The sequence below is a fragment of the Pleurodeles waltl genome, chromosome 11, assembly GCF_031143425.1.
Source record: "Pleurodeles waltl isolate 20211129_DDA chromosome 11, aPleWal1.hap1.20221129, whole genome shotgun sequence".
Classification (NCBI taxonomy): Eukaryota; Metazoa; Chordata; class Amphibia; order Caudata; family Salamandridae; genus Pleurodeles; species Pleurodeles waltl.
In genome coordinates, this window is record NC_090450.1 from 336,968,455 (window position 1) to 336,984,338 (window position 15,884).

Below are 15,884 nucleotides of genomic sequence, written 5' to 3' on the forward strand. Positions count from 1 at the left end.
TGGAACACCCTTATAATTCCCTAGTATATGGTACTGAGGTATCCAGGGTATTGGGGTTCCAGGAGATCCCTATGGGCTGCAGCATTTCTTTTGCCACCCATAGGGAGCTCTGAAAATTCTTACACAGGCCTGCCACTGCAGCCTGAGTGAAATAACGTACACGTTATTTCACAGCCATTTTACACTGCACTTAAGTAACTTATAAGTCACCTATATGTCTAACCTTTACCTGGTAAAGGTTAGGTGCAAATTTACTTAGTGTGAGGGCACCCTGGCACTAGCCAAGGTGCCCCCACATTGTTCAGAGCCAATTCCCTGAACTTTGTGAGTGCGGGGACACCATTACACGCGTGCACTACATATAGGTCACTACCTATATGTAGCTTCACAATGGTAACTCCGAATATGGCCATGTAACATGTCTATGATCATGGAATTGCCCCCTCTATACCATCCTGGCATAGTTGGCACAATCCCATGATCCCAGTGGTCTGTAGCACAGACCCTGGTACTGCCAAACTGCCCTTCCTGGGGTTTCACTGCAGCTGCTGCTGCTGCTGCTGCCAGCCCCTCAGACAGGCAGCTGCCCTCCTGGGGTCCAGCCAGGCCTGGCCCAGGATGGCAGAACAAAGGACTTCCTCTGAGAGAGGGTGTGACACCCTCTCCCTTTGGAAAATGGTGTGAAGGCAGGGGAGGAGTAGCCTCCCCCAGCCTCTGGAAATGCTTTCTTGGGCACAGATGTGCCCAATTCTGCATAAGCCAGTCTACACCGGTTCAGGGACCCCTTAGCCCTGCTCTGGCGCGAAACTGGACAAAGGAAAGGGGAGTGACCACTCCCCTGACCTGCACCTCCCCTGGGAGGTGTCCAGAGCTCCTCCAGTGTGCTCCAGACCTCTGCCATCTTGGAAACAGAGGTGCTGCTGGCACACTGGACTGCTCTGAGTGGCCAGTGCCACCAGGTGACGTCAGAGACTCCTTGTGATAGGCTCCTTCAGGTGTTGCTAGCCTATCCTCTCTCCTAAGTAGCCAAACCCTCTTTTCTGGCTATTTAGGGTCTCTGTCTCTGGGGAAACTTGAGATAACGAATGCAAGAGCTCATCCGAGTTCCTCTGCATCTCTCTCTTCACCTTCTGCCAAGGAATCGACTGCTGACCGCGCTGGAAGCCTGCAAACCTGCAACATAGTAGCAAAGACGACTACTGCAACTCTGTAACGCTGATCCTGCCGCCTTCTCGACTGTTTTCCTGGTGGTGCATGCTGTGGGGGTAGTCTGCCTCCTCTCTGCACTAGAAGCTCCGAAGAAATCTCCCGTGGGTCGACGGAATCTTTCCCCTGCAACCGCAGGCACCAAAAAGCTGCATTACCGGTCCCTTGGGTCTCCTCTCAGCACGACGAGCGAGGTCCCTCGAATCCAGCAACTCTGTCCAAGTGACTCCCACAGTCCAGTGACTCTTCAGTCCAAGTTTGGTGGAGGTAAGTCCTTGCCTCACCTCGCTAGACTGCATTGCTGGGAACCGCGACTTTTGCAGCTACTCCAGCCCCTGTGCACCTCCGGCGGAAATCCTTCGTGCACAGCCAAGCCTGGGTCCACGGCACTCTAACCTGCATTGCACGACTTTCTAAGTTGGTCTCCGGCGACGTGGGACTCCTTTGTGTAACTTCGGGTGAGCACCGTTTCACGCATCCTCGTAGTGCCTGTTTCTGGCACTTCTCCGGGTGCTACCTGCTGCTAAGAGGGCTCCTTGTCTTGCTCGACGTCCCCTCTACCTCCTGGTCCAATTTGCGACCTCCTGGTCCCTCCTGGGCCACAGCAGCATCCAAAAACGCTAACCGCACGATTTGCAGCTAGCAAGGCTTGTTGGCGTTCTTTCGGCGGGAAAACACTTCTGCACGACTCTACAAGGCGAGAGGGATCCGTCCTCCAAAGGGGACGTCTCTACCCCTTTGCGTTCCTGCAGAAACCGCAGCTTCTTCTGTCCAGTAGAAGCTTCTTTGCACCCGCAGCTGGCATTTCCTGGGCATCTGCCCATCTCCGACTTGCTTGTGACTTTTGGACTTGGTCCCCTTGTTCCACAGGTACCCTAGATTGGAAATCCACAGTTGTTGCATTGTTGGTTTGTGTCTTTCCTGCATTATTCCTCTAACACAACTTCTTTATCCTTAGGGGAACTTTAGTGCACTTTGCACTCACTTTTCAGGGTCTTGGGGTGGGCTATTTTTCTAACCCTCACTATTTTCTAATAGTCCCAGCGACCCTCTACGAGGTCACATAGGTTTGGGGTCCATTCATGGTTCGCATTCCACTTTTGGAGTATATGGTTTGTGTTGCCCCTATCCCTATGTGTCCCCATTGCATCCTATTGTAACTATACATTGTTTGCACTGTTTTCTAAGACTATACTGCATATTTTTGCTATTGTGTATATATATCTTGTGTATATTTCCTATCCTCTCATTGAGGGTACACTCTCAGATACTTTGGCATATTGTCATAAAAATAAAGTACCTTTATTTTTAGTATAACTGTGTATTGTGTTTTCTTATGATATTGTGCATATGACACTAAGTGGTACTGTAGTAGCTTCACACGTCTCCTAGTTCAGCCTAAGCTGCTCTGCTAAGCTACCATTATCTATCAGCCTAAGCTGCTAGACACCCTATACACTAATAAGGGATAACTGGGCCTGGTACAAGGTGCAAGTACCCCTTGGTACTCACTACAAGCCAGTCCAGCCTCCTACAGTCAGGAGCTGTCAAAATGCTGCCGCTTATTGAAAGTGGAGTTTTCATCTGTGTCCCTGCGCACAGACATACAGGCATGGAAAGAGATGAAAGTACTGCTCCCGCACTGAGGGAGCGGCATTTTCAGCAGAACTCTACATGTGGTAGCAACGCCGGCTCCCGCAGGAGCCAGAGGTCCAGCTGTGGGACCACAGGGGCCTTGAGGCTCCTCCTGTGATCCCTGACATGTTAGAAAAAACATGGTGGCCTCTTCCAGGATAAATAAGCAGGTCAGAATTCAATCTGCAATGAAGCACATTTCACAGAAATTAAAGCTCAACGGGGAGCACTTACAGATTTAAACAAAGCAGCACTGATCATCCTGATTTCTTGCTCATGACCAAGGTGCAAAGCAAGTGTTTTTGTCAGCATTTCCACCTTGAACACTTATCTATAATCCTTGATGGAGGTGTTTGCATCCTGGCTTTTTTTCAAGCACAATATCTTAGATTGTGACTGCAACCAATGGGTTCTGTCCTGTCATGTGCTGCTGAGATAGAGATCATGTTCTCCCTTTTAAAAACTATGAGTATTTAAAATGGCCTAAAAGCCCCACCTTTTTGGCCACACCCCATATAAATTAATGATATACAATGTCTTCGTGCCATTTTCCCAAGATGATGGACAGCTTACTAAAAGGACCCCCCTGCCACAAGTGCATTTCCTTCAGTTTTGGAGAAAGATTCTTAAAGCACAAGTACACAATCACATCTCCACCAAATAAAGAAGCACTTTGTGAGTGTTGCGGGGTTGGGTGGGTATAGTGCATTACCACTGACCAGGCCCTGTGGCCAAACCATACCTTTGGCTGTGTGCAGCACAGGGTTGGGTGATTACAGGGGGTAGGCTGCAGGGTGTGGCCTGCAGCCAGTCCCTGCAGTCCATCCCCACTGTGCACAGCCAAACTGCGGGGTTAAGTGGTTATAAGGGGTTGTCCACAGGCCAACCGCCTCCGCACATGGTCAAAGGCTGTGTCGCATCGGTGGTTGTATTAGCATAAAGTAATGAAAATCACATAACATTGAAAAAACAACATAAAAAATTTATTGAAAAAACGAAAAGTTAAAGAGACATTATAGTTAGGAAATAGATTTAAAAAAACATAGAAATTCACTTAAATAATCAAAGGTTACAGGGACATTAGTTAGGCTCACATTTCACACAAATACAAAACCTTAGAAATTCAGCAGTTCTAGTTGGTTATTTCAAGTAACTATAACTAGCGCCCTTGAAATGCACGGCTGATTACCCCATATATTACATCAGTCATGACATCTTCTGTGACATCATTGAAATTATCACTGCAGCATTTATAATACAATTATTAATTAGGAAATTGTGCATGGCTGCGGTGTGAGTTTTAGTTAGCTTAGGGCACGAGTTATAGTTATTTGAAATTACTCTAACTGCTGAACTTTAGTGGGTTTCTATGTTTGAAATGTGAGCCTAACTATAACTTCCCTGTAACCTTTGTTTTCAGTGAATATATATGAATGTATGTATATCTATACCTCTCTCGCTCTCTCTCTCTCTCTCTATATATATATATATATATATATATATATATATATATATATGTTCGATGGCATGTGTAGCTGCAGATACACATGCTGTGCACATCCCGCCATCTGGTGTTGGGCTCGGAGTGTTACAAGTTGTTTTTCTTCGAAGAAGTCTTTTCGATTCACGAGATCGAGGGACTCCTCCCATTTCGACTCCATTGCGAATGGGCGTCGACTCCATCTTAGATTGGTTTTTTTCCGCCATCGGGTTCGGACGTGTTCCTTTTTGCTCCGTGTTTCGGGTCGGAAAGTCAGTTAGTATCTCAGAAAAATCGTCGGTATTGTTTGCGTTCGGTATCGGGTTAGTTACAACACAACGACACTGACTTTTGAAGAGCTCCGGTGGCCCTTCGGGGTTTTTTCGATTCTCCGTCGGGGCCTGGTCGGCCCGGCCACGTGTCTCTTCAAGGCTGATGGAACGGACCCCATTCCGCTTCTGCCCAAAATGTCATAACAAGTATCCGTATACAGATCAGCATCTGGTCTGTAACTTGTGTCTGTCTCCAGAGCACAAGGAGGATACCTGTGAAGCCTGTCGAGCGTTTCGGTCGAGGAAGACATTAAGAGACCGAAGAGCAAGAAGACTGCAGATGTCGGCGCCGACAGGACAAGGGCGTTTCGAGGAGGAAGAAGAAACCTTTTCCATCCAGGAATCGGACTCGGACGAGCTCGATCCCGAAGAAACGCACAAAACCGTGAGTAAGACGTCGAAACATAAAACTCATGAAAAGACAACAAAAGCCCAGGGGACACCACCGCCAACAGGCCATGGCTTAACCCGAAAAATAGGTGACCGATCATCGGCACCGAAAAAGGGCACGCTTGTGGCGAAGTCATCCGACTCCGGTCGAGATACCGCCACATAGCAATCTCGGGCCCGAGACAGCGGCTCGGAGCAGATTCGGCAGCGAGACAGTGGCACCGAAATGGGTCGGCACCGAGACACCATGACGCCGAAAATAAAGAAGGTTTCCTCGGAGCCCAAAAAGGCGACCGAAAAGGTTTCGATACCGAAACATCTGGCCTCGGAACCGAAAACAGGTTCCTACACAGAGGAACAGGGATTGTACTCCCAGATGCAAAAACATAAGTTCGGAGAAGAACTTGAATCAGTAGAGCCAGACTACACTCAAAGAAGGCTCCACATTCAAAAGGACACAGGGAAGATAAGCACTCTTCCCCCAATTAAGATGAAAAGAAGACTTGCCTTTCAAGAAAAGGACAAGCAGCCACAGGCAAAGGTGGCAAGACAAACAACTCCATCACCATCTCCACCACCATCAGTGCACACATCACCGGTAGCCACTCCACCTCTGATGCAATCCCCGACTCATACTGCAATGAGTCAAGAGGATCCCGACGCATGGGACCTTTATGATGCTCCTGTATCAGATAACAGCCCAGACTGTTATCCGGCGAGCCCGTCGCCACCTGAAGACAGTACATCCTACACGCAGGTGGTCTCAAGGGCAGCTGCTTTTCATAACATCATCTTGCATGCAGAACCAATTGAGGATGACTTTTTGTTTAATACACTATCCTCCACTCATAGCCAATACCAAAGCTTACCTATGCTCCCGGGAATGCTAAAACATTCCAAACAAATATTTCAGGATCCTGTAAAAGGCAGAGCCATAACTCCAAGGGTGGAGAAGAAGTACAAGCCACCACCAACAGACCCTGTTTATATTACGCAGCAATTAACACCAGACTCTGTGGTTGTCGGGGCAGCTCGCAAGAGAACAAACTCTCATACCTCGGGAGACGCACCACCTCCAGACAAGGAGAGTCGCAAATCGATGCTGCGGCTAAAAGGGTTGCAGCACAAGCAGCAAATCAATGGCGCATTGCCAACTCACAAGCACTTTTGGCAAGATACGATAGAGCTCATTGGGACGAAATGCAGCATTTCATAGAACACTTACCCAAAGAGTTCCAGAAAAGGTCACAACAAGTGGTGGAAGAAGGACAAAGTATCTCCAATAATCAGATACGGTCAGCAATGGATGCAGCAGATACGGCTGCAAGGACAGTAAATACTGCAATAACGATAAGGAGACACGCATGGTTGCGTACGTCAGGATTCAAGCCGGAAATACAACAAGCCATGCTGAATATGCAGTTTAATGAACAGCAGTTGTTTAGGCCGGAAGTCGACACTGCTATTGAGAAACTCAAAAAAGATACTGATACGGCAAAAACCATGGGCGCACTCTACTCATCACAGAGCAGAGGCACACTTCACAAAACACAATTTAGGGGAGGATTTCGAGGTCAACCTCCAGAGGCCACAACCTCACAAGCAAGGCCCACTTATCAAAGCCAATATCAGCGGGGAAGTTTTCAGGGGCAATATAGAGGGTGACAATTCCAAAAGAATAGAGGAAAGTTCCAAAGCCCCAAAACTCCTCAAAACAAGCAGTGACTTACAAGTCACACATCCCCAACACATAACACCTGTGGGGGGGAGACTAAGCAAATTTTACAAACATTGGGAGGAGATAACAACAGACACTTTGGTACTGGCAATTATCCAGCATGGTTATTGCATAGAATTTCTCAAATTCCCTCCAAACGTCCCACCGAAAACACACAATATGTCAAAACAACATATAGATCTTCTAGGACTAGAAGTTCAAGCATTGGTACAGAAAGAAGCAATAGAATTAGTACCAAACCAACAGAAAGGAACAGGAGTTTACTCTCTGTACTTTCTAATACCCAAAAAAGACAAGAGTCTGAGACCTATATTAGATCTCAGAACATTAAATACCTACATCAAATCAGATCACTTTCACATGGTGACATTACAGGACCTAATCCCACTGCTCAAACAACAAGAATACATGACAACACTAGACCTAAAGGATGCTTATTTCCATATACCGATACATCCTTCACACAGAAAGTACTTAAGGTTTGTATTCCAAGGAGTACATTACCAATTCAAGGTGTTGCCATTCGGAATAACAACTGCGCCAAGAGTTTTTACAAAATGCCTGGCAGTCGTAGCTGCACATATCAGAAGGCAGCAAATACATGTGTTCCCGTACCTAGACGATTGGTTAATCAAAACCAACACGCTAGAATGGTGTTCACAACACACAAAGTATCTCATAGAAACCCTCCACAAACTAGATTTCTCAATCAACTACACAAAGTCATACCTTCTGCCGTGTCAAACACAGCAATACTTAGGGGCGACAATCAACACAGCAAAAGGGATTGCCACTCCAAACCCACAAAGGGTTCAGGCTTTTCACAATGTAACACAGGCCATGTATCCAAAACAAAAAATAAAAGTCAAAATGGTGATGAAACTCCTAGGCATGATGTCCTCATGCATAGCCATTGTCCCAAACGCAAGGTTGCACATGCGGCCCTTACAACAGTGCCTAGCATCACAATGGTCACAGGCACAGGGTCAACTTCTAGATCTGGTGTTGGTAGACCGCCAAACATACACCTCGCTTCAATGGTGGAACAGTATAAATTTAAACCAAGGGCGGCCTTTCCAAGACCCAGTGCCACAATATGTAATAACGACAGATGCCTCCATGATAGAGTGGGGAGCACACCTCAATCAACACAGCATCCAAGGACAATGGGACACTCAGCAAAAACAGTTTCACATAAATCACTTAGAACTATTGGCAGTATTTCTAGCGCTGAAAGCATTTCAACCCATAATAAGCCACAAACACATTCTTGTCAAAACAGACAACATGACAACAATGTATTACCTAAACAAACAGGGAGGGACACACTCAACACAGTTGTGTCTCCTGGCACAGAGAATATGGCATTGGGCGATTCACAACCACATTCGCCTAATAGCACAATTTATTCCAGGAATTCAGAATCAGTTAGCAGACAATCTCTCTCTGGATCACCAACAGATCCACGAATGGGAGATTCACCCCCAAATACTGAACACTTACTTCCAGAATTGGGGAACACCACAAATAGATCTATTTGCAACAAAGGAAAACGCAAAATGCCGAAACTTCGCATCCAGGTACCCACAAGATCAGTCTCAGGGCAATGCGTTATGGATGAGTTGGTCAGGGATATTTGCTTACGCTTTTCCCCCTCTCCCACTCCTTCCATATCTGGTAAACAAGTTGAGTCAAAACAAACTCAGACTCATACTCAGACACATTAATGTTTCTCAGGCAATGATAAATGAGTATTGAAAATGAATTAATTTTGAAGCTCTAAATCTGTCATTAAATGTATCAAAGAAAACTATGGAGAACTATTTGTTTGTTGATATTGGTGTGATACAATAATTTCTCCTGATGAATTTAATTTAATTATAGTTGATAGAAATATTATGCATATAAATATATATAGATATAGAGTTTTTGTTGATATAATCACATAGGTGAATGTAGATCGGGATGCTATAGTATTTTCTTCCCCTTTTTTTGTGTATAGCACTACCAGCCCCAGCATGCACTATTTTGGTAGAACTGTGATTAGCTATAAATGGGATGTAAATGGAATCATGAATTTTGAACTTGACAAAGACCATGTTGGTCGAAACGCGTTGTTCGTTCTTTCTTTTTGTCACAGCCACTTAATAAACCATTAAATCACTATCCTTGGTGGAGTGCTCAACCGAACGTCGCTTTGTTATTTATGAATTGAGGGTTCGGCTTGCCCTCGGTTTGAGCACCGGTTCTTGGAGTGCGGCGCCATGAATTGAGCCGCTTTGTTTGTATATGTGTGTATATATATATATATATATATATATATATATATATATATATATATATATATATATATATATATACACTATAAGAGAGAACTTGGTCATAGAGGCAACTGACTGTAGAAGAAAGTCTGGGAAGGGGTGCTCTTTTTTCTGTCTCTAATGTAAGCCCATAAAGCTGCATTGTTACATTCATGTTTCCTCTACATATACATGATGTATTGCATTTCTATGAAACATAATCTGGAGAATTATTAAAACATTTATGAAAAAGTAGTCCCTTTTAGTCATTCATCCCATAGATGTACATTTGAATTTATAAATAAAGATTTAGGGCCTTATTCACCAAGGTAACTTACACTTTTGACTAAGTTTACTCTTTTGAGTAAGTTTACTACTTTTAGTATTTACAAACTCTGGGCCTGATTCATAAAGGTAAACTTACACTTTTGTGTAAGTTAATTCTTTTTCACTATAACAAAGAAATTATTTAATACTAAGTTTACAAGTACGAAGACTCCACAATTGGGCAGTGAACTCTGCACATAAAATGATAGACCTAGCCTATCTTTTTATGTGCGTAGTCTCCGAAGTCGTAAACTTCAAAAGTTAACCCTGAAGAATCAGGCCAACAGAATGTGAGCCTACTGCAAAAATGTAAGTTATGTGTTTCCATCCCCTGAGTATTGCAATTTGCTCTTTCTTTGTGTGGGTGCGGGATGTCCCTGACCCTCCCTAAACCCATGTTACTCCTCCATAATCCCATAATCCATTACCCTGTGTCCCTCCCATATATACTACAAGTTTGCAAATGATTGTTATTGTTGTTAAAACTGGCATAATAACAAGGATTGTAGTTTGTATGTTTTATTTTTTAAAACTCTATTAAAATGTTTTTTTATAATATTACAAATCTTGTCTCAGTGTTTTTAGGACTAAGCCAACTAAATGAACACAATAAATATTCTGGTCTCTTCTCACAAAATGTTTTCTGTTAATTATAATTTAACGCAGCCGGCGCATGTAGAGGAGAATGAACACCAGGTGGGCAGTACTCGCCTGAAATCCAGTACACCGGTGTTACTTGCCCCAGTCATTAGCAATAGTGTAGTTAATTGGTTTTGTACTGTTGTTGTAAAAAAAGAAATTCAGCTGTAAAAAGAGGTAAGTCAATGTCATCTTAAGTCAATGAGTTTCCTTACAATTCATGCAAAGAATCACTTTAAAATAGCAGACCACAGTTACACTATTAATATTACTAAAACAGCAGTGCTCTTTGTAAATTTAATAAGTAACTGTGATTTCAGTGTTGCTTTATGTCAACTGCCAATCGACGTTTAAACATCAGCTCCTGATTGTCCACTCTTTTGATCTCTAGAAAGAGGTGGCAGCCATTGTGACTTGGGAGAATTTCTCAGGGGACATATAACATCATCAGACAGTTATAGTTTTTTGTTATGTGATCTTCTGTGGCTTTGTTTTTTTCAGGCATGTCTGAATTATCTGTGTTGTTTCCCCTGTAATAATATTAAGTGCCACACTGTATCTTAGAAATCTAACCTGCGATTTTTGGAATCCATGGTGTCCAATGCAGCAGGTTAGAAATCCACGTTGGGACTCACTGGTGTTTCTTATTGCAGCATGTTTTATTTTTACTTCCCAGTTATTTATTTTATTTCATTTTATTTTTTTCACTCACTGTCCTATAGTGTCCAATCGAGTGGTTTCATTTTGCCTGTGTCGACCTCGCTACAAAGCCAAAAGGCAAATGGTAAGTAAGCACTCAGTGCCTCATTTTCACTGTTATCATGAATCTTTGGTACCCTTTATTAGCTTGCTTTACCACATTTTTGGATCCTTATCTTTTTGTATGAGCAGTCTCTCTGTAGCACCGTTCAAATCTGTAGCCTCTATGGTTTTTTGTTTCCCTCTCAGCTAATACCGTCTTAACATGCTTCTTCTACATTAAACAAAGTGTCTCCTGCCCTTCTATGCTTCCCCTGATTTCACATCAGTTGTCTGTTTTGCTATCAGCACTTAATTTTTCCTTCAACACAGGTACTTCTTTGCATCGTCACTCTTGATGCCTCTTCTACTGCAGCTAATTTCACAAATCCTGCTGCCTCTCTGCTCCTGTTTACTCTGGTGCCTGTTATGCTGCCTCTCAGCTTTCAATACATCACATTTTACACCTGGTTGGTCATCTTGCCATCTATCCTTCCCATCTGATAGGAAATTGTGCGTGATAATGGAAGGGCTAGTAACATTTTAATATGGCCCCTTAACATTCCTAGAGGAACCCTAAAGAAGGCATTCCTGTACTTGCCAGCTTGAGCATCAGTACTCATTTCCACCCAGTTCTTTCTGTCTAGAAGGCAGGAAAGAGAGATTTTTTTTCTCTGTCATTTTTTCCGTTTTGGGTGGTCCTAAGCTTCTGTTTCCTGTCATACCTTCACGAACCGGGCAGGTTTTCAAATCTAATTATAGTGGAGTGTGGGAGAGAGGGGGCCCAGTTTAGAGTTTGGCAGATAGGGTACTCTGTCTCAGTGACAATGGAGTACCTTGCCACTGAACCTATTTCTAGGCGGGCAGACCACCAGGTTTACGCTAACGGAATAAAATTTACTCCATCTGCGTTAACCCTTTGGGTGCGGGCGTCGGCCACTGGCCGACGCCCGCACTACCTCCCTGGTGCGGGTCACGACCACTGGCCGACACCAGGGAGGGGGTTAATAAATCCACGGGTTCGTCGCACCCGAGGATTTATATATTTTTTTTTATACCCCGGGAGACACGGAAGCTTTTCCGTGTCTCCCCCCGGCGCGCCGCGCTGACGTCACTTTGTTGATTTCCCCTGCTCCAATGGGGAAAACGGCCTTCCCCACATTCGGGAAGGCCTCGTAAGAAAGGGGAGACTCTCCCCTTTCTTACGAAGCCTTTCTGAAAGTGTTTCCTGGCCCCCGATCGCAGCACAGCTGCAATCGGGGACCAGGAAACACCACTAGACACCAGGGATTTCACTTGGGGGGGTCGGCCCCCACGGAAAATGCCCCCCCCCAAGTGAAATCACGCCCCCCCAGGGGCTAAATTTTATTTAAAATAAATAAATAAAAAGAAATGGACAGGGGGTCGCCCGTGGGCAGGGCGACCCCCTGTGGGGGCAATATTTTTTTTTAGTTGTTGTAGGGTTTCCCTGGGGGCCATTTTGGCCCCCAAGGAAACCATACATCTACTAAAAAAAATAAAGATCTATATATCAGATTATTGAAAAATTAAACCAAACCTATACATTTGATGATGACACTCTTCTGGCTACATTTGATGTTACATCATTATACACCAATATACCACATGATGATGGGCTTATGGCATTATCTGAAGCTCTTAATAAAAGAACTGTGAAAAAACCATCAACAAATGTGCTTACCAACTTTGCAAGAGTTATCCTTAAATCCAACAATTTTACCTTCAATGGTAAACACTATTTGCAGATACAAGGGACATCAATGGGCACTCGGATGGCTCCTTCCTATGCAAATAGCTTCATGGGAAAACTGGAGGACTATATACTTGCGAGTTCTAACATCAAACCACTGGTATGGCTACGATACATTGATGACATATTTATAATATGGAATGCAGGAAGCAGAACACTTGAGCAATTTACAGCTTTTATCAACAGTATCCATCCTACCATCAAATTCACTGGCAGCAATACTACACAGAAGAGTCATCTCCCTTTTCTGGATGTGTTACTCACCATTCATGAACAAAAAATTATAACTGATCTGTACAACAAGCCTACAGATGCTCATTTGTATCTAAACTGGACTTCATGTCACCCACGCCACACTAAACTCAGCATCCTCTACAGCCAAGCACTCAGAATAAGACGCATCTGCAGCAATGAAGACACTTGTAAAGGCCATTTACAGGAGCTTGTTAGATTATTTAAAAAGCGAGGCTATCCTCTGAATATCATTCTGCAACAAATTGACAAGTCTTTGCAGTTACCCAGGGAAGCACTTATTTGGAATAACAACAGAAGAAACAAAAGTGACAGAATCCCTTTTGTGGTTGACTATCATCCATCAGCTCCCAACTACAGAAATATAATACAAACAACTTTTCCCTTACTATCTACTTGTGAAAAATTGCAAAAGCTTTTTCCAAAACCGCCAGTCATTGCTTACCGCAGAGCTCCCAATTTACGATCACTTATTGTGAGAGCTGAACTTAAGCAAGCTGTAACAAATGCAGGAGTTCATTGCTGTGATTCCAAAAGGTGCATCACATGTGAATACCTTTTACAAACATCATCAGTAACTAGCTCTGTTACAAAAAGGACCTATGGAATAAGACAGCATCTTACATGTCGCTCTACATGCATTATTTATGTGATTCAGTGCCAACGTCAAAGCTGTAAAAAACAATATGTAGGTCAAACTGTGAATGACCTCCGTACACGATTCATGAACCACAAATCGGCAATAATTAACAAGAAACTTGACCAGCCTGTAGCCAACCATTTTAACCTTGTGGACCATTTACTATCCTATTTGAAGATTTTCCCTGTGGAACATGTTTTAAAGGAAGAACTACTGGACATCAGAGAAAATTTCTGGATGTACCGTTTAAAATCACTGCATCCAGATGGACTGAACATCACTGACAATACCACTTGATTTCTGCATATCTGAAGAGTTCTCAGGACTGCATTGATTCCACATTCCAATTGGAATCTTCACTCATGATGCTTTTTGAAAATCCACCAGTGTCAGCTGTGCAGCCACTGAGCAAATAATTTTGTACTACCTGAGGAAGGCGGAAGCTGAAACGTTGTAGTAGAAATATATTTTTGTTCTTTAGTGAGATCATCTGTTTGAGTCACTTCTTTCTTGGATATTACATTTTCTTGTGGCTCATTGTATCCTTTGAGATCCAGATTTTTGCCCTGGCTGGCTGTTGTTTTCTTGTGATCCTGCATCTTCCAGTATATATATATATATATATATATATATATATGTGTGTGTAGATATATCTATGTAGATATATCTATCTACATGGATATATCTATAGATAGATCTATCTATATAGATAGATATATATAGAGATAGATCTATATATATACATATATATATAGATCTATCTCTATATATATCTATCACTTTTGTCAATACATGTATGGTTTCCCTGGGGGCTGCGATCGGCCGCCAGGAAAACCAGACCCACATATAAAAGTGATATATATATATATATATATATATATATATATATATATATATATATATATATATATATATATATATTATATATTTGCCACCAGTTGTCTTGCAGTTGCAGCTTGTGTCTTCAAAGCAATGCATATACTTCAACTGACGCATTTCAACTGTAGCTTTTAGGCAGCAATAAAAACGACAAGTAAGTATTGTGATTATGTTTCTGCTACAATAGGGTCAGACTTTTGTCTAGTGGAAGTTTTAGTGCCATAAAGAAGGGCAGAAGGTTTATATGCCTACTGCAAAGAGCAAATCTGTATTTTATGTAAATAGCTGAGTACATTAGTAAAGTCAGCCATTACCTGCGTTATAATACAAATGAAATGTATGTGCGGGGTGGAGGGCGGCTATGGAGAGATGAAGGGCACTTTTGCTGGGTGGTAATGAGGGAATCCGAGGAGGAGGGAGTGGGAGCACCAATAATGATTGTTGGACTGGGCGCAGGAGGTGCTAAAGACTGTAACGAATGGTATGTGACAAGGTGTTTTTTTGAGTGTCTTGAAAGAACGTGCTGATTGAGGGAAGAAGCGCAGGTAAGGTGGCCTCTACTGTTGCACGTATCTCACACACACACCATCGATTTTGAGACTGTCTACGTAGGCTAGTGTTTTAGAGCAACAGTTTAGCCAATAGCAGAGATGGCATCTTGATGGATGACTGCTGCCGTCACTCGGGTTATAGAGGACAGCTCTGACATAGGATCAGAGACTGAGACATCAGATACTGAGACAGCATCTGAGGGATAGGACAATGGCGCAGACTCTGGGAGTGATTTTTCAGTCGTAGGAGTCCCATTCAATAACTCCTCTTCCAGTAAATTATGAGGGAGGTGATGAGGACAGTCCTGCTGTCCCTTCGCAAGCACAGTCTGTGCAACGGGGTAATAGTGGGTTCGCCCAACCCAGCGAGCAGGTGAATGCGGCGACCAGCAGAGAGAGAGTGTGCTCTCTTGGGAGCTCCCCAATTTAGTTCAGCCCCAAATTCCACCGCCCAAATCGTATTGTGAAGACATCAAAATTATCTATCACAAAACAAACTGGTTTTGTAAGGCAGGCACCTGTGTTTTTGGTCCTGGGATCGGCAGCCATATAGAGAAACACACTAAACCCAAACATTTCTGGAAACTAGACATTCGGGGGAGTCCACAGAGGTGTGACTTGTGTGGATTCCCCAAAGTTTTCTTCCCCAGAATACCCTGCAAAGCTGAAATGTTGAATAAAAACTATTTTTCTCGCATTTCTGTCACACAAACTACAGGAATATGCTGGGATCCACAAAATTCCTACCACCCAGTGATTCTTCACCTGTCCTGAAAAAAAACACTACCCCACTTGAGGGCCTACACCTAGTGCCTGCGTCAGGAATGGATCACCCCAGGGTCAACAGCTGCCTCATGTAAGGACCAACATTGACCGTTGTGTGATATATTCCTGTCGCGGGCACCAGGCCTACCCACACAAGTGAGGTACCATTTTTATCAGGAGACTTGGGGGAACGCTGGGTGAAAGGAAATTTGTGGCTCCTCTCAGATTCCAGAACTTTCTG

General features: G+C 43.5%; 1 protein-coding gene across 1 annotated transcript in view; it reads left to right on the plus strand.

The window, feature by feature from the left end:
• Positions 1–15,884, plus strand: part of ING5 (inhibitor of growth family member 5) — a 674,090-nt gene that overhangs the window by 604,565 nt on the left and 53,641 nt on the right. Inside the window, exon 7 of the mRNA XM_069213625.1 lies at positions 10,770–10,831. Within this exon, the coding sequence (XP_069069726.1) occupies positions 10,770–10,831 (62 nt within the window). The remainder of the gene's footprint in view (positions 1–10,769; positions 10,832–15,884) is intronic.